We start from the raw sequence: 19,723 nt of genomic DNA, 5'->3' as shown, positions 1-19,723 counted from the left end.
TGTGGTGAATGATAGGTAATAGGTCCCCATCCCTTGCTCTGTGAGGCTCTGGGCTTTCTATAAAAGGGCTTCTTAACCTCTTTGTGCTAGCGGCTCCCATTCTCCTGAGAAATTTTGAAGTGAGCCCAGGTATCCAGGAAGGTAAAACAGGTATCCAAATGAACCAGGTACTGAGGATACATCATCAGAATTTATTTGAAAATAATTACTGGGCATACATAGAATGGTCCCACTCATCAAAGAGGAAAGCTAATATGCATATTAGTATTATGTACTTCTTCCTATATCTCACTACAGCCCAAAGATATGCTAATGAGAGGCTTGCTGGGGAGTGATGGCAGGAAAATATCACAAGTCTTTCCGACCTGCAAATTAAGCCAGTGCATTTCTGTAAAGGCAGAAGATGTTATTGCAGTAAAAATACCATGATTCATTAATATGTGATAGTTTGGGATCTTACCTGACCACTTTCCTTGTGTTGGGCTCCTTCCCCATGTGTGCTGTGATAACATATCCATTGCATAGTGGGCATGGTGTGTGTGCAGAGACAGGACCGACGTGGAGTCCATGGGCAGACACTGTTGGAAACACCTACTGTTTCCAGGCATAGTGCATGCTTGATTTTGAATCAAGTTTTGGTCCTGTATATATCCAAAACTTTTATGGTGGCTAGACTTCTTCAGCTCTCTGTGTTCGGGAGTGAGGACCCAGATAGAGGCACTGCCTATAATTTAAGAAGCTGGAAGACATAGAGGTGAAGGCCAGACATGACTGAGTAAGGTCAAAATGGTCTTTCACTAAAGGACAGACAGCAGAAAGATGTCTTTGGTGTAGAGCAGAACTGCTTCTGTGGAAACCCACAGAGGATTTGGTCAAAGGGTATTTTCGTAAGGGACTGGTATTCATTCTGTTTCAGTTAGAGACAAACTTCTGCTCAGCTCACAGGGTGGCCTCTTAGTTTTACAAGTTATGTTTATTGGTGGCCATTATTGTTATTTTTCTTCCCGTTGGCCCTATCATGTTACTTGCATGTATGTTTAAAGGGTCGATCACGTGGTCTTGGAGAACCAATTGGTATGCTCTTCCCTAAGGAAGACCATTTTAGCCCCTATGTATTCCTTAGTCGCCTGTGTTCTTTGTCTAGGGTTGGGGCCCCATGAGCTTCCCTATGAACGTTAGAATGCCTGTTGGTGTTGCCCTGTTAGGTAGCCTTGGTGTTGAGACTATGTGAGTACTATTGTTCTAGAAAACTCCCTGTTTTGTGAATCTTACAATCTTCCCACTCTCTTTTCTGTAATACATTTTATTTTTAAGCATGTGGACATAAAAGAAATAAATGCTCATTTTAGGGGAATGGGACTTTGTTTTGTTCATTGTCGTCGTGGCTAAGCCTCACTGGGAAGCAGTCTTTCTCATCTTGATTTTTCTGCAGACCTTTATCAGAATTACAAGATTATGTTAACATTTGCCTGCCTGAATTCCACTCAACACCCCTCTTTCTGGTTTGCAGGGAGCAGCACTGAAGTACTTGCCGACAATCGTCAATGATGTGAAGTTGGTGTTTGATCCCAAGGAGCTCAGGTAAGCTTCCTGGAAACAAACATTTGCTCTGCAGCTTGTTGTCAGAGCATTGAGCTTGAAGGATATTGTAGACTGCCTTGGACCTGTAGAGGTCGATGCGCTGGATTGTGTGGAATTGACGCTATTGTTGTGTCTTTCTCTGGAGACAGCTTTATCTGTCAACAGCCACTATTTTGTTGTTGTTGTTGTTGTTGTAGTTATTGTTGTTGTTGTTAAATGCTTACAGTACAATGGGACTGTGACCCAATGTTATCTCAGTTTCTTTGTCTCTGGCTGTGATAAAATACCCCAACAAAAACAACATGAGGGAGAAAATGTTTATTATGGCTCATAATTCAAGTTACAGCCCATCATGGTGGGGAAGTCGAGGCACCAGGAGCTTCAAGGTCATGTTGCATCCACAGTCAAAAAGCAGATGGGAAGGAATACATGCTAAGGCTCAGAACACTTTCTCCACTTGGTGCAGTCTGGGAGCTCTGCCCAGGGAGTTGTTTCACCCACAGTTGAGACCAGTCTTCCACATCAATTAATGTTGTCAGGACAACCCCTTATAGGTATGTTCAGAGACCTGTCTCCTGGGTAAGTCTAGCTCCTGTCAGATTGACAGTTAACACTAACCAACACAGCCAAATTTTCCATTTTTACACTTCTGTGTTTGGGTTTCAGTATGGGGTTGCTGCCTTAGTTTAAATTTTTAGGACCTAAAAGACTTGTATGGGACCTTTGTGGGACCTTTTCTCTTCTGGTAGCCCCCACAGTATTAGGGGACAGGACAATTTCTCTCTCTCTCTGAGCCCTCCTAAATGAAGGGCTCTGAGCCATCTGTATCATGGTGAGAAGTTGCCGTCTATGATGATGTGATGATGATGATGATGATGATGATGATGATGATGACGACGACGATGATGAAGAGCCCTCTGAGGGGTTGGTCATTGGACAGGCAGAGAGGAGTATTAGTCTAGGGACCAGATTTTCCCTCTTGGTATGTGCCCCCTTCCAGTGCTCTTTGCTGTGTAATCCACAGATGCCATGGCTTTCTGACAAGTGCTTTGATGGTGTGTTTAGCCTTTGATACCTTGTGAGCCCAGCAGCCCAGTACACCTGCTTTATGTTTGACACAATGAACTATGTGTAAGAAATAGCACCATTTGTGCTAACCAGACCCTCCAAATATCCGGGAGGACATTTGTCCCTGAGGGGTCATTTTTCCTTCACTTTATATCCACCCTAAGCCATTAATGCCTTGAAATTGAAGGGCAAGGGGCTCCTGGGCAGCATTCTCTGATTTGCCTGAGATTTAGTGTCCAACAGGGACATACTTATTTTCTGCTTCCAGGGCATTGACATTAGGGTTCTAGCTTAGCAGGCTCCAAATGATGAAAGAGAAACCTATGTGACCCAGGACGTTGGTCTACCCAACTTTGTTTCTGCAAAGTCCTTTTCTTGGATTGTGTTTTTAAAGGGTGGACCCTGGACCAGCCTCACACATGAACCCTGTACTTTTTAGATGTCAAACCCTGAGATCTTCCTGAATCTTCTTAACTGAACATGACAGCCTGGTATCTGGTTTTCATGAACCTTCCAGGGATTCAAGTGGATATTTGAGAAGCACAGGGCTGGCTGGAGATAGTGAGAGGACATGGAGAAGCTTGTCTTGTGTGAGCCTGAGCCATGGCCTGTCTTGTCCTTGACAGCACATGGAGGGACACTATCCCTCCTTGTGATTGGCAGTTGTACAATGAGATTGGAGCACTGAGGAAGACCTACTTTACCTGGGCCCCATGTCTTCACTGTCTGCTCTGTGCCTACATGTGCCTCTTTAATGCCTTCTATACCAGTTTTACAAATGACCTTAAAATCACACACACACACACACACACACACACACACACACACACACACACACACTCATACACATATACATACTAACACACACAGTCAGTCACTCACTCTCTCCCTCTCCCTACCTCCCGCCCCCATTTCAGGTCAGTGTTATGTTTTATAGCCTGCTTCTTAAGGTATCTCATTTCCCTGACTTGATGCCATGCTGGCCCATCATGCCATGGCCCAGCTACAACCAGAGGCATCTTCTAGGTGTTCTCCCCATACAAAGTGTTGTGTGTGCACCAGTCAGATTCCAAAATGCTAGAGCACTGGATCTATATGAACCTAATTTTGCTTGACCTTGGTAACTTAGCTAGCAAGTGCCACAGGTTCAAGGTGAATGTGGTCTTTCTGAGTACAGATAACATGTTTTAGTTGATTGTGTTCATTTTTCACCATTATAGAATATGCTAGGACATTTGGGGAGTTTCTCCTTTTTTTGAGTACTATAAATAATACTGCTTTAAGTGTTGTGTATGTTTTATATATGTGTACATATTATACATTATATAATATATAACACATTGTAACATGCTTTTACATTTTTAGGAAATTCTTAAGTGAACAGGCCCCTTTCCTTTCCAACCTACCTAGCTTGAAGGATCTTCACATATCTTCATTCTCATCAACACTTATCATCATATGTAATTTGAATTTTACCCACTCAATCTATTACAGAATATAAGCCCATGTTTTACAACACAGATTCCCAGGGTGGTATTTGGGCCTGGATCTATCAAAGTCTCTATCAATCCTAGTGTTGACATTTCATGGCCATTTTCTACCCTGGTGATTCTGCACCATCTTGGGACAGCACGGGTTACTCGGGCTGGCTATGCTTCTGAACAGTGTTACTTGCCTTTCTCCTCATAGTAAAATGTTCACGGAATTCATCCTGAATGTTCCTGTGGGCTTGCTGACTGTCCAGAAGCTCTACTGCCTGATTGAGATTGTTCACAGTGACCTCTTCACACAGCATGGTGAGTGGATACCTGGAAATTAGGAAATAGGTTGCCAAGGAGGAGGAGAGGTGGCTCCCAATTAAAACAGCTCTGTTGCTTTAGGCAGGCGTCGGCCCTTTCAAGAGAATGGCAACTCTCAGACTGTATAGGTAATAGGCCATTAAGAGTGGAGGGGGAAGAGTGGGTTTGTAATTTGGGAGCACATCAGTGCCCTGTATAATCAGCATACATTGTAGCTCTTAAAATGTGCCATTGTCTGTCCTGGGGAGGCAATCACTTACATCCTAGTGGTGATTGCGAGGGGGAAAATATCCAGTTTTCTTTAGAAGTAATGGCTCTGTCTTATTCTAACTCCTGGTTTTTGACAGGGCTTCCTCAAATCTCGCTCTGAGTCATGAGGACCCTAAAGACTCTTGCATCCCAAAGAACCTTCTATTCTTCTTCATTAGCCCCCCCCCTCCCTTTTGATTAATCATTTTCTATTTGGACAGATTGAATTAATATTTTACACCTGCCAAGCAATTTTATTGAAAGCTCAAAACCTTTGCATAATCTCCAACCTGCCTCATTTATCCGGGCAGACTTGAGGTCTAGTGGGTGACAGCCTGTCTCTGTAACACAGATTTATTTTCTTCCATTTGTGACCAGACGGTTGGTGGCTCCATTCCTTTCCTTCTATCCTCAAGCACAGAGCTGTTTCTTCTCTCCCCTGGGCTGCTCTGGTGAAAGTGCCGTCCCCAAAGCCTGCTGCTGTGCTGCCGAGCTGTGTGATTGCTGGTTTTTCTGCTTTGAGCTCACTCTGAGAATGCCCTGGCAAGGTTCGGACTTGACACTTCACCTGAGTGGAAGCGTTCCACCCCCCTCCCTTAAGAAAGGAAGAGATCAAATGTGAGGACTTTCTGAAGTACCTTACCTCCCATTCCTCTCTGGGGTGGAGTCCCTTTGTTTCATTTATGAAAGTCCCCTAGACTTTCATAAATTGCCTAGAACTTGAAACATGTGATCTAGATGGAGGTCTTAGTTCTGACTTCTGTAATTCAAGCTTTTACTCAAGAACGTGAATGATGTGATTTCCTTGATGTCTTCAAAAGCTACAGGATGCCATGGGGCCCATAGAAAGTTGCTAAGAAGGTGACCATGGGGGACATTGCAATCAGGCATCTCTGTGTTGACTACAACCAAAGCCAGAACAAATACATTCCTGCCCCAATTTTATTTGAGTCTTTTTAGGTTCATTATTAGTGACATGTGCCAACAACCCTGTATATATATGTATGCATTCTCTCCTCAATATCCCCACACTCCCACATACTCTGCTCACATTCTTTGTCCTTCCCACACATACAGGCAACCAGCACTCCGTAGAGCGTTTGCTGCTGCAATAAAATAACTTAACAAAAGCGTCTTAGACAAGAATGGGTTCATTTTAATGTACAGGTCAAGGGCATAGTTCTCTTTGGGGGGGAAGATTGGAGCTACAGGTCATTACAGCTACAGTCAGAAAGCAGAGATAGATGGCCCCAGTGCATGGCTCATTTTCTCCTCTTCATGTATTCTAGGACCCAAGTTTCGAGGGTGGTGCTGCACTTTTAGTGTGGGTCTCCCACGTCATTTAACATAATCATCACAATTCCCTCACAGATGTGCCTGGAGGCTTGCTGCCCATGTGATTCTAGACCCTTCCAAGTTGACAATTAACACTAACCCTCACACCCCAAAGCCATATGCCTTCATGCCCCTCACCTTCCTAGGTCTCATTCTCTACTCACCATACCACCCCTGTATTCCTAGAGATGTAACCCCTCACTCACACAATCTGGATTCCCAATCACCACCACTGCCGTCAGCAGTCTCTTCACTGAATGCTATTGCCAACTGAGTCAGTCTCTCTCTCTTTCTCTCTTTGTCTCTGTGTCTCTTCCTCTGTCTGTCTCTCCCCCTTTTCCATCTCTGGATTATTATAAGCGAGCTTTGTGTTCCAAGGGGTTGTCCATGAGGACAATGTTTAAAGACAAACACCAGGAGAACCACAGGAAGTTTTTATTTTATTTTATTTTATTTTATTTTATTTGAATTGGCACAACAGCTTCCATTCTGATTCTAAAAAGCTTCACCTTCTCCTCTTCCTCCTCCTCTTCCTCCTCTTCACTTCAGTGAAGATTTTCATCTAAAAACATTGTTGATCAGTTTATCTAGAATTTGATTATCTGTCTCTGCTGGGTGGACATCTTAGTTACTCAGCTGAACCACATCAAGACAGAAGTGACTCATGATGCAGAATCAGGTCATGCCCACTTCAGTCACACCGGAGCCATGGGAGACTTGAGAGGAGTACAATCTTCCTGAATTTCATTATTAAGTTCAGCTTGACTGTCCTGCAGGTTGCTGAAGGTTGGGCTGGATTATCTTTTTAGGAGTGGAAGGGACTTGTATAGAATCATGACACACAATAGGTACAGGGTTGGTAGAAAATATAAAATGAACCACCAGGGCACAGCAAATGGGGACTTTAGTTAACATCGTCTATCCTTCAGGTTATATTAATTTTAGTCAAAGATAGTCAAAGAAAAACCATTTGCAAACCATGTAGCTTACTGTTCCCAGGAAATTGTGTCAGAGGTTCTCCCACCTCCATTGCACAAGTGAATCCGATTCTAAATGTTTCAGAGAAGAATCAAAACTATGGCTGAAAAAAAGACGTAATATTCGTAGTTTAAACTTTGATGAGAGTTTAGCAATTGACATGGTTTAGTTATTTTTATTGCACATATCGTTTTAAGATAACAGTCATGACTGACAGCCTCACACTAGGACCTTCAGGCTTTTATAAATTTTATATGATCTTTAGAACATTTTCATTAAAAATAAATACCAAGCATCATGGGAAATAGTCATTTGTTTATCCAGTTCTAAAACAATCACCCAAAAGACTTTGAAACAAATACATACTTAATAACCCTCCACTCTTGTTCATACCTGTAAACCTAGCACTCTGAAGCCTGAGGTAGAAGAATGGCCATGAGTTCTAGGCCTTTCTGGACAACATTGAGTGTGATGCACTCTCTCAAAACAGAGAACCCAACCAACCAACCAGCCATGCACACAGAACCCACAGTCAGTCATGCACACAGAACACACGGGTAGTCATGCACACAGAACACACGGGTAGTCATGCACACAGAACACACGGGTAGTCATGCACACAGAACCCACAGTCAGCCATGCACATAGAACACATGGGTAGTCATGCACACAGAACCCACAGTCAGCCATGCACACAGAACACATGGGTAGTCATGCACACAGAACACACGGGTAGTCATGCACACAGAACACACGGGTAGTCATGCATACAGAACACACGGGTAGTCATGCACACAGAACACACGGGTAGTCATGCACACAGAACACACGGGTAGTCATGCACACAGAACACACGGGTAGTCATGCACACAGAACACACGGGTAGTCATGCACACAGAACACACGGGTAGTCATGCACACAGAACACACGGGTAGTCATGCACACAGAACACACGGGTAGTCATGCACACAGAACACACAGGTAGTCATGCACACAGAACACACGGGTAGTCATGCACACAGAACACACGGGTAGTCATGCACACAGAACACACGGGTAGTCATGCATACAGAACACACGGGTAGTCATGTACACAGAACACACGGGTAGTCATGCACACAGAACACACGGGTAGTCATGCACACAGAACACACGGGTAGTCATGCATACAGAACACACGGGTAGTCATGCACACAGAACACACGGGTAGTCATGCACACAGAACACACGGGTAGTCATGCATACAGAACACACGGGTAGTCATGCACACAGAACACACAGGTAGTCATGCATACAGAACACACAGTCAGCCATGCACACAGAACACATGGGTAGTCATGCATACAGAACACACGGGTAGTCATGCACACAGAACACACGGGTAGTCATGCACACAGAACACACGGGTAGTCATGCACACAGAACACACGGGTAGTCATGCACACAGAACACACGGGTAGTCATGCACACAGAACACACGGGTAGTCATGCACACATAACACACGGGTAGTCATGCATACAGAACACACGGGTAGTCATGTACACAGAACACACGGGTAGTCATGCACACAGAACACACGGGTAGTCATGCACACAGAACACACGGGTAGTCATGCATACAGAACACATGGGTAGTCATGCACACAGAACACACGGGTAGTCATGCACACAGAACACACGGGTAGTCATGCATACAGAACACACGGGTAGTCATGCATACAGAACACACGGGTAGTCATGCACACAGAACACACAGGTAGTCATGCATACAGAACACACGGGTAGTCATGCATACAGAACCCAGCAGCAGCAGCAGCAGCAGCAGCAGCAGCAGCAGCAGCAGCAGCAGCAGCAGCAGCAGCCACTTACAAACGTTCTTAAGATCCTATGTTTTCTCTTAATAATAATCAATAGTTTAAGAAAGACACCTGAAAATACAGGAAATCATCTTGATCAAACAGTCTTTAGGCTGATCTATGTTAAGAAAATTTGTTGGTTTAAATACTCAATTGCATTTTTAAAAAATATCAGTTTGTCAATGTTTGGATTTTAAAATATACTATCCAGGGGTTGGGGATTTACCTCAGTGGTAGAGCGATCCCAAAGGCCCTGGGTCTCTCGGTCCCTCTCTCTCTCTCTCTCTCTCTCTCTCTCTCTCTCTCTCTCTCTCTCTCATTCCATATTTTAAATAACTTACAGCTACTCTGACCCCATAGAAACTACCTTCTATTTGATTCAATTTTCAGAAACTTACTTACTTTTCTTTTCTTTCTTTTTTTTTTTTTTTTAAATCTTTTTTGCCTCAGGGACTGTCTGTGTAGCTCTGGCTGACCCAGGGTTGGTTCCTTATGTAGATCAGGCTAGCCTGAAACTCACAGAGATTCACTTTTCTCTGCCTCCTAAGAGCTTGAGTGAAAGCATGTGTGCCACATCTAGTCTTCTGTACAGCCTGTCCCTGCCTTCCTACCTAGAGCTGCCCAGCCTTTCTAAATTTGTAGCAAAAGGTTTAATTTCTCATTAACAAAATCTTTCAAATCCAAATCAGTCCTCTTTTTAAGATATTTTTAAACCCAAATATGCCGTTGTAACTTCATTTCTTTCTCTCATAAGCTATTTTCCTTTCTTAAATTTACAAATCATGCTATTCCTTAAAATGTTCAGATTTATGTAAAATCAGTCCCTTTCTCAATAAAATAATTTGCATTTTAAAAAATTCTTATTTTTGTGTCCTTTTATATATAGTTATGTGTGAACTAGAATTTTCTACTCTTCATAGCCTTTCTTTTTAGCAATTAGACAGAAAGCAAGCTTGAATTGGTTTTCATATCTGCGTATGAACCCCTTGTCTTAGTTTTCTTTTCTATTGCTGTAATAAAATATTCTGACAAAGCAGCGTAAGTTTATTCAGCTCACAGGTCTAGGTTCCAATCCATCATGATTGAGAAGTTGGGTTACCAGGAGTTGGAAGCAGGGGCCTACAGTGCATCCACAGTTAGAAGAAAAGGAATTAACCCCAGCTGAGAGAGCTCAGCCCATACTCAGCCTAGATCCTGCTCACAATTAAAATGGGTCTTCCCACATCAATTAATGTCTCTAAGACAATATCTCAGAGGCTTGCCCATAGGCTGGCTCAATCTAGATTCCCGGTGGGCCTCAACCTTCCTAATGCTGCAACCCCTTAATGTAGCTCCTCATGTCATGATGACCTCCCCAACCAAGAAATTATTTTGGTGCTACTTCATAGCTATAATTTTGTTACAGTTATGAATTGTAATGTAAATACCTGATACGCAGGGCATCTGATATGCAACCCCTGTGTTAGTTGTTTGACCCCCAAAGGTGTTGAGATCTACAGGTTGAGAACTGCTGAATACCCCACATCCAAACTCCCTTCCCCGGTGATTCTAAAATGCCAGGTTACACCCACACATGTACTCTTTTCAATAGAACATATGAAGACAAATACATTTTAATTTGCACTTAGAACTATTTCTATTTTTCTTTATTCATTTTGAGCAATTCTTCATGGTTTATTTAAACCCTGAGCTGAATTATATTTAAAAGTTAAGAAGTCACTACCAGACCACAGTACAGAGGCCATGATGACTCATTCCAAACCATCCCCTGAAATTCTGGGACCATGGAAGTGAGTTTAAGTTCTACCCAAAGCTGTTGCCTGTACTAGAGGCAAGTGTGAATTACCTTGCTCTAGGTTTGCTCATGGATGTATGTTTGCAACAGCCTCTGTCAGAGACTTTTGTGTTAGTTATCAAAAGACAATCATATATTTGTGGTGTGTGTGTGTGTTTATGTTTTTCTTTATATTCATGTGTATGCATGTGTATGGAGGTCAGAGGTCAGCCTCAGGTGTTGTTTCTCATGGTACTGTCTGCTCTGTCTTCTCAATCAGGTTCCCTTGCAGGCCTAGAATTTGCTGATTTGTCTAGATTGGCTGGTTGGCAGGCCTTAGGGATCCACTTTTCCCAACCTTTCCAGTACTAGTATTTAAAATCATGTCACTGTATAGAAGTTTTTTACTGTGGGTGTTGTAGTATTTCACTCAGGTCCATATGCTTGTCTAGTAAGCTCTTTTGCTGACTAAACTGTCTCCCCAGCCGCAGCCATGTCTAAGAACCCTTCCTCCACAGCCTTCTGGTCTCATCTACTAGCTCTGGGTTTTCACTGATGCATGTCCCTCAATCCTGCTCCCCACAGCCCCTGTTTTCCACGCTGTCAGTGAGCAGCAGCTCTAAAGTGCCAGCGAGCTGTCCTCCACCTTCACTAAGTGTTGGTGAGAGGAAGACTGTAGTTACATATCCTATGAGTTTTTCTTTTTGCCAAACGTGTGCATGCAAATGTGTCTCCTGTTGAAAGTACCTACAACATGCAATCTCTAGTTACAAGTATTTAAAGCAGAATTTCTCGTAGCGATATGTTTTGAGGGAAATCCCCACTCCCCTTGAAATGTTCTCTCTTTCCTCAGCTACTGGGAAGCTTGAAGGGATCCCGCTGCTCACGCCTGGTGCTCGTCTCAACCTGGCTGTCGGACGACTACCTCTTCCCATTTGTCTGCACTGTTATTTCCTCTCTTGTTTACTGAGTCTCATTTTCATCCACTGTCTTGACTCTTCTTTGAACCAAGCAATGTGTAAATAGATGATTTGAGTTCAAAATGAGTTAATACTAACCTTTAAAACAATCTATCTTTTTAAGTATAATACCATACTTTTGACGATGTGTCTGTGTGTGTGTGTGTGTGTGTGTGTGTGTGTGTGTGTGTGTGTACACATGCATCTATCTATATATGAGTTCAAAAGTCAACATCAGATGTCTTCCTCCATCACTCTACCTTAGCTTTTGAGACAGTCTCTCACAAAATATGAAACTGGGTTTTTTGATTTTGTTTTTCGTTTGTTGTTACTTTTTGTTCATTGGCCCCCAGGTACCTTCCTGTCTTTGTCTTCCCAGTTCGGGGACTGGAAGGCACACGTGGCTATTCCCAGCTCTTTATGTGGGTGCTGGGCCCTCATGCTGGCAAGGCAAGCATTTTCCTGAATGAGCCATCTCTCCAAGCCCTGCCTTGAATTTTGATCTCTATAGCAGGTTGTACCCAGCCTAATGAATGACATGTGTGAAGTATTTAAATCCAAAATGATCGTAAGCCAAGACAAAATCAGTCTGGAGCATCTCATCTTGCGGCCAATCAGCATCTGCCGTCTATGTTCCTAAATGTGTGCTGACCACTGAGTGGCTGCCCTCAAGCCTTGTAGAATGCTTTGGCCAATATGAAGATTCTCATATCTATGGGTTTTGATGCTAAGAATCTTTCTGGGTTGGGATAGCACAAAAAGGCACCAGTTTTCTCATTTGCAAGCTCTGTCCTCCCAAGCAGCCAACTGCTGTCTTCTCTCCTTGTCGGGAAAAGATGAACAGCTGAAATCTTCTGGCCAGTCTATTCTCACAAAGATGCCATTACTTTTGTAAAGTAGTCTGTGCCACATTTGTATAAATATTTAAAGTCAAGCCATTTTCGGATGAGATATGGCAGCTGCGGTCTTCATGCTTTCTTCCCCGTCTTGGTTCCTGATCCTTAGAACTTTGTAGAAGTTGGTTTTGCTGCCTGCTCTATGGAATGGGCTACACCTTTGCGAAGTGCCTTGGGTGTGCTCCCTGTGCATCAGGGATAGAATCCTTGAGGTCACTGTAGGAGCCCTAGGGCAAAGGCTGGGCTTCAGCCTACATCACCTCCAGCTCTGAACGGAGCTGAGAACAAGATAATGACTCACTTTGGACACTAATTAGGGTTGGTCTCTGGGAAAACAGCTTCAAGTAGTCTTGAAGATGTGTTCCAGGTTTCTCAGAATGGTGGCCATACTTGGATTTACACTCTCAAGGGTTTGCAGATGATACTTATTGCCAGTCAGGAATTGTACTCAATGCCAACTTAAGCTAAGCTATCATGTTGCAAATGTATGGGCACTGTCTTGTCTGGGGTGTTTGGGGGCAAGAAATATGTTTGTACAGATAATCAGAGTGGCTGTGTTTCCAGCCCTTAAAGTCTGACCCAGTCCCGTGGTGAGCATGTGTGTGAGTGGTAACTTGACAGCACCTAACTATGGCAGCCACGCTTTACCATGGCGAGCTGTGCACCCTCACACTCAAGTTCCTGTGGGCCCAGGCTAGTGATGTACTGGCTGCTTCCGCTTTCTCTGACCACTTCTCCCATTTGCAGACAGGGAAGATCTTCTCAGTGGGCATTTGTTGGGCTACAAACAATGCGTTGTCATAGGAGGTTGTGTTCTATGAAACTGGCACATTGGAGGCCAGCCTTCTTCTCTGTTGTATTGTGTTCTGGCTTAAGGATTTCACGGTGTCAAGCCACATGTGGGAGGATGAACCTGCCTTGGGATTCAGGATACTTTCATGTGGAAAAAAGGGAGGAAATTACCAGAATATTAAAGTGTAGAAAGAAGGCTAGCATATGTATTTATGTCCTCATTACCCAGCTTCAACAATAGTGAACTCACGGGCAGACTCTGAATCTCATCCCAGACTGTACAGTGGCTGCATAGGTAGCAATTACTCAGTGAATGACATTGTTCCCAACCGAGGATGTACTCTAGGTCTATGCTGGCATGCCCCACCCATCCCCCATCATCTGCCTTGGATGTCCTGTTTTTGCTCCTTATGCTGAGGTGAAGGACCTTGGACTCATTAGCATGCTGTGCATGAGAGCCAATGAATGGGCGGTAATGGCTTCCCAGCCTGGTCTCTGATGTGACTTGCCTACTTGAAAGCTGGCTAAACAGATTATGTGCTGTGCAGAATGACGACTCTTGAATATCATCTGCAGTGTGGAGCGAGCAGATTTTCAAAGCAAGATACAAAGAGAGGGAAAGGTCGACGTCTCATAATTTGTGCATTTGTGGCTTTGTTCCCATGTGATTATGTTGTTGCCCACATATCTGACAAAAGCTGGGAAAAATTAAAGCTTAAATCCTATTACAGAAATGAAAAGTTCTAGTGTAATTAAATCAAACGTCGGCACACTGAGTGTAGGATTTATGCCCACTCGACTTTTTTACATTGGTGGTGTGGGAATTGGGATAAAGTGGGTCCACCTGGGTAGCATCACCAAGTAGCCTCGTCAAAAGTACTCCCCGTGCTTGCAAGGAGGCTTGAGGAAACCGAGGTTCCTTTTGGAACTTTCTCCTTGTCTACACATGCTTGCTTTTCTGGATCCTAGACCATGGGGAAGCTTGTTCCCTCGTTTTCCCGACATAGCTTTTTCATTTTCCCATCCTGACAGGGACCTAAGCGATTGACAAGTTTGGTTTTACAGATTGATACATGCTTTTTCCTGTATCTGTGCTTGTTTGGTTTTAGAGGGGAGCGTGAGATTGGATGAGTCATGTATGACCATATTTGTTTTAAAGTGTAGTAGCAAGGCTTGGTCTTGGTAGGGTTTGAATACCCTGGTGGTTGTAAACTTGTTATTCCTTGGCAGGGCTTTGGTTGGTGGCTATTGCATTCCTGGTTTCTGCATTCCATTCTTGCTGTGAGCAGGAGTAGGAAGGGAACCATTCTCACAGACCCTGGCTATCTTACACTCCGTCCTTTCCTTTAGCAGATAGACCCTATCCTAGCTGGGTACCCTGGTCACGGGTAATGCTCGGTAGCAAGAAATCCTACCTTGAGTGCCTGTCCTCAAAGCCCTCAGTGATGGTCTGTAGTCTGAAAGTATAATCTAAATAAATGCCCTTTCTTCCCAAGTTCCATGTTGACAGAGTCTTTTATCACAGCTACAAAAGTCAAGCTAAGAGCAGACTCCTTGTCCAACAGGGCTCACCTGCCCTGTGGAAACTCATGTATCCTGGGTTTTGAATAATAGGAAGCCTCTTTAAAATGCAGGGCGAGGGAGTTTAAGTGATGTGTTTCATTCTTCTTTTCAAGGTGAATAATTCTCCCAGTGATAAAATGGAGTAAAACTCTTTGCTAATAGCAGAAGCATTAGTTATAGCAGTCTTTCGTAGCCCCCGGGCGATGCCCACATCCTTAGTGGGACTGTGAGATTAGGAAAGACTGAATTCAGAGTCCTCCTCACAGTAGCCAGACCCCTAAATAGAAAGCATCTATCTCTAAAATCTGCCCTGTTCATCAATTTCTGCTGTGTTAGCTCATACAGGAGAAACTGCTTAATTCAGAATGCAATAAAATATATCGTTTTAATGCTCTGATCCATCCACAAATCAAAACAGTATTTCTTGAGTTTTTCTACTGTGAAAATCCAAATCTTAAACCCTGAGCCATTCTCCAGTAGTTTTATTAACTTGATAGATGTTGTGCACAGAGGAAAAATTGGGGTTGGGGCTAATTTTGCCACAGTCACTTAATGTCCCACTCATAAGGCATTCCGGAACACTTTAATTAGATAGCTGTGCTGATGACTTCTAATGAATGTTGCCAGCTGCGAACCCTGAAGACTAACGCTTTTAAATAATGCTGGAATATAAACATTACTTTCTCTTTCAAACTCCCCCACCCCTCCCCATGCCTCAAGGAAACTTCCAGTCTTTATCTGTTATCCAATACCTTTTCCATCCCTTGCTCTGTAGGTCTCTCTCTGTGTCTTTCATTATATGTGTTTGTCCAGAGGCCACTTGTTACAACGGTACACACTTTTAGAAATAGCTTATTGAATACCGGAGTTTCTTAATTATGCCCATTTGAAGTCCACCATAATTTATAGATCACCTACCAAGTGCTCAGGACTTTTGGTTAGCAAGTTTGATTCCTCTGAGAGACGTCAGAGTCATAAACATGAAAATGTAGAGTTGGAAAAGACTAATTAACTCAATTTACAGATGAGGGTGTCAGAGTTAAATAAGAAGCCCTGTATGTAAGCAGAGGCCCAGGCTGGGAGCTGTCCAGCACTGTGGTGCTGATTAAGGCTCTGGCTTGTTACAGATCCATCATCTACACACTCCTTAAACTGCTTCACACCCACTGCATGAGTAATTCGCTCTGAAAGCTGAATTTACTTCAACACTATATGAAGGAAGGAAAAAATACAAATAAATGGATAAATGAACACATCTGTAAATTAAGCATGAATAAATCACATAGTGGTGTTCTCATATGTCCACAGTTTTAATAGTATTTCTCTTCTTTTTCACCACATAGTGGTGTTCTCATATGTCCACAGTTTTAATAGTATTTCTCTTCTTTTTCTGTGGGGTAGCAGTTATGGGGGTTGTAGTTTATGAGCAGATGACTAGAACCATGAGCTCTTTATGGTGTTATTCATCTGCATATTAGCCTCTTTCGACTCTACTTGGAGCTCACCTCTGGCAGGCTCCTGCTTCTGTTCTTGTACGTAGATGTGGGATGAGCAGTCTAAAAAGTGGCTGTCCCCATTTATCTCATATGTTATCTCATATATAACCAGTTCCTCAACCCTACATCCCTTGATTCTTTCTAGGCCTAAAGTTCAGCATGCACTGCCCCACCCACCGCCTCCAGACAATGGATGCTGTGTCTGTTTTCTTCTCTTATATGTTGAGATTCTTTCCACAGGGGAGCAGAATTGTAGGCTCCTTGTCAAATCAACAGGCCTTCTCTTTGACCTGCTTTTCTTCACTTAAACAGTAGACTTATCACATGACCAGATTTTCCACACAATTTTTCCTTCCATTCTATTCCCGTCTATGATTTTTATTGTGTGTGTATTTACATGGGGCTCATTTTGTAGCCTTTCCATTGGTTTTTCTTTCCCATTACCTGAAGAGACGTCATACTTACAGCAATTCTACTAGAACTTCAAATCTTCTGTTGTCCTTCTCCAGTCTCAAGGGTCAAGAGGGCCTACTACCCAGTGCTGTTCATAAACATTTCTGCTCCTATGCAAGGTCTCATGCCCATACACAGAAGTCATACATTTGGCCAGCTCTTAAAATGTAGTCTTTACATTTATTTATCCTTCTTTTTGTGTACACTCATGCATGCCATAGTATGCATGTGGGGGTCAAGTGGACTACTTGTAAGAATGAGTTCTCTCTTTCAACCTTGTGAGCCTTGGGGTTGGGATTCTGGTCATCAGACTGGGTAGCAATTGTCATTGCCCACTGAGTTTTGCTCCCCATTGTTTGATAGTTTTCATGCCTCCCTGCTCATCTTTCCAATTTCCAAAGCCTCTTACTTGCTCTGTCATCCTCTCAATTAAAATTCCATGGCATTAGGTAGCTCAAGGCTGAATCACAGATTGCCACATTTCTGATCCTTTTAGCACACAGGCAAGTGGTACTGTCCTGACCAGAATACTTTAAGAGGTGCTGCCCAGCTGTCAGAAATGGAGATGTAGGACTAGATATCTGTGTATTTTCAGTTCTGCAAATCTGCACACAACATTCCTAAAGGGTGGCTTGCTGGTAATTTCTTCTCTTGGTACTGAAAGCTTCATAACTTCTTACTTAAAAATGATTTTGGGGATGATGGCGTAGTGCTTGGCATTTATATATGCCCACATAGATGTGCACAGGCACGGGTCTTTCATCACCAAGTTCTCTGACTTACGAGTGTGGTGGCTAATGGCAGCTCAGCTTTTGCTTAGCAGTACAGTTGCTGGCAGTATCTGTCACCATGTTCCAGCTTCCTACATCTGGACAGTCTGGAGATCAGTAGATGGCTTCTGCAGCTCCTTCTATGACAGATACAGTCTTTGAGCCACTGCTGCTTAAAGACTCATGTAGATGGAGGAAAATCACTTGAGCATATTGAAACACGGGCACGGGGGTTCCTAAATGGTAGGGAAACAAGATGATTGTCTATAAAAGATGAATAGCAAGCATTCCCCATTAATACGGCTCTTACTGTTTAATTCTCATTAAAAGTGTTATTTTGGCTTTCGGTTCTATGCAACACACACAAGGTTATTAAATGCACTTTATGGATCATTTGTTTAATGTGACCGAACTAAAAATTAAGAAGCACATTACTCAGTGTTCATAAAAATGAGTGCTTTAAATGGACAAATTCATTCTCATTTTTGTGTCTTATTTTAATGTAGAGCTGTAATGGGGTTATAGACGGATATTCTGCTTGGACATTTATAAGCCGATGATGCCTGTTGAATACCTTTTATAAAGATTAATATTTTTTACTCTGTGCCCATTACCAGAGCATTAATCATCCTGGCTTTGGCCCTCACAGCTGCAGATGAGCAGATGTTGATGATTGGAGTCTGTGATCATCACAGAATCTGGAGAAGGCAGCGTATGGAAGGGGGTATCATCTCATGACCATTTGTATAGAATGTGGGTCTATAGCAATGCCTTCCCCTGGCCTGGGTTCTGGACTGAGTTGCCTTCCTTGGTGTCTGAAGATGGCAGAATAAAAGATGGCAGCTATGCTTTTTGCTGCAGTGCCTCCAGTGGGTACTGACAGATATGAAGAAGTCCTGGGCCCGCCCTGTGATAGGGTGTGGTCTGGAATCAGCTTCATTCATTACAGTGAACCTTCATTTATTAAAGTGAAGAATTGGAGAGGCTCCTCCTCATTTGCCTTTTTACATCCTTAGCCTGTGCTTTCCACAGAAGTAGACGATGAGCCTTAGATATCATTTTAAATTCCCTCGTCCTCAGCAAATGTAGTTTGAAGCAATGTAAGTCAGTCATATATTTTATCTAGAATGTCATTGCAGTCTGAATTCTATCTAAAACTCACTAATGCTACGCTTTATATTCTTTTATCCATGCCGAGTCTGAGAAGTTCATTGTGTTGTGACTTATAGCACAATTTAAATGCTAAATTCTTCCTCCATCTGAGACCCTGGATCTTTAGTCTTCAATGTATAATGCGATTTATTTTTCTTAACAGTTGTTTGCAGTAACTAGATTAAACGCCACTTTTAAACATCTGAACTTACAATTCATTTATTAAAATTAAATCCGGCTCTATGGTTGTAAACATACCCATTTAGAAGGCAGTTTGACAAGATGACCATTTAGCAGAATAGTAATAGAATAGTCTGCCTAGGGCCTGTTACCTACAGAGTCAAGGATTTTTGACCAGAATTACAGAGTTAGGCATAAAATTCCCTCTTGCTGAACAGTCCTCAAGTCTAATGAGCATGCAGTTAATGCTGTCACTACTGTTCCAGTGCAGACACCTTATGTAGAAGGTTGGTATTGTAGTATTAATAGCCAGTCAGAGTTCTCCTAGTAATGGGGGAGATGCTCTCCAGGCCCCACCCCTTACTGAGGGTCTGTTGAAAATTGTTAGCTGCTGGAGAGAGACATTGTTTGAGGGTGTGGTCACTAGCAGGTCCATGGATGCCCCATACCTATGCACATATGGAAAATGCTAATTGTGCTTAGTGTCTTAGTCATTTGTTCTATTGCTATGAAGAATCACCATGACCAAGGCAAGCCTTATAAAGTAAAGCGTTTAATTGGAGGCTGGCTTACAGTTTCAGAGAGTTGGTTAGTCCATGATTATTGTGGCAGGAAGCGTGATGTGATGGCAAGTCTGGAGGGGTTGAGAGTGTCCATCCTGATCTATAGGCAGGCAGGCAGGCAGGGAGAAAGAGGTAGAGGGAGATGGAAGGAGAGGGGAAGGGGAGAGAAAGAGGAATGGATGATAGATAGATAATAGATAGATAATAGATAGATAGATAGATAGATAGATAGATAGATAGATAGATAGATAGATAAAG

At 42.9% G+C, this 19,723-nt stretch overlaps 1 protein-coding gene across 1 annotated transcript in view; it reads left to right on the top strand.

The window, feature by feature from the left end:
• The window catches only part of Dock1 (dedicator of cytokinesis 1), a 499,905-nt gene that overhangs the window by 181,603 nt on the left and 298,579 nt on the right, over window positions 1-19,723 (top strand). Inside the window, exons 24-25 of the mRNA XM_032892397.1 lie at window positions 1,511-1,581; window positions 4,339-4,445. Coding sequence (XP_032748288.1) covers window positions 1,511-1,581; window positions 4,339-4,445 — 178 coding nt within the window. The remainder of the gene's footprint in view (window positions 1-1,510; window positions 1,582-4,338; window positions 4,446-19,723) is intronic.

This window comes from Rattus rattus, chromosome 2 (assembly GCF_011064425.1).
Source record: "Rattus rattus isolate New Zealand chromosome 2, Rrattus_CSIRO_v1, whole genome shotgun sequence".
In the NCBI taxonomy this organism is placed as follows: domain Eukaryota; kingdom Metazoa; phylum Chordata; class Mammalia; order Rodentia; family Muridae; genus Rattus; species Rattus rattus.
Note: the sequence above shows the minus strand (reverse complement) of the source record. Positions and strands in the feature narration are given on the sequence as shown.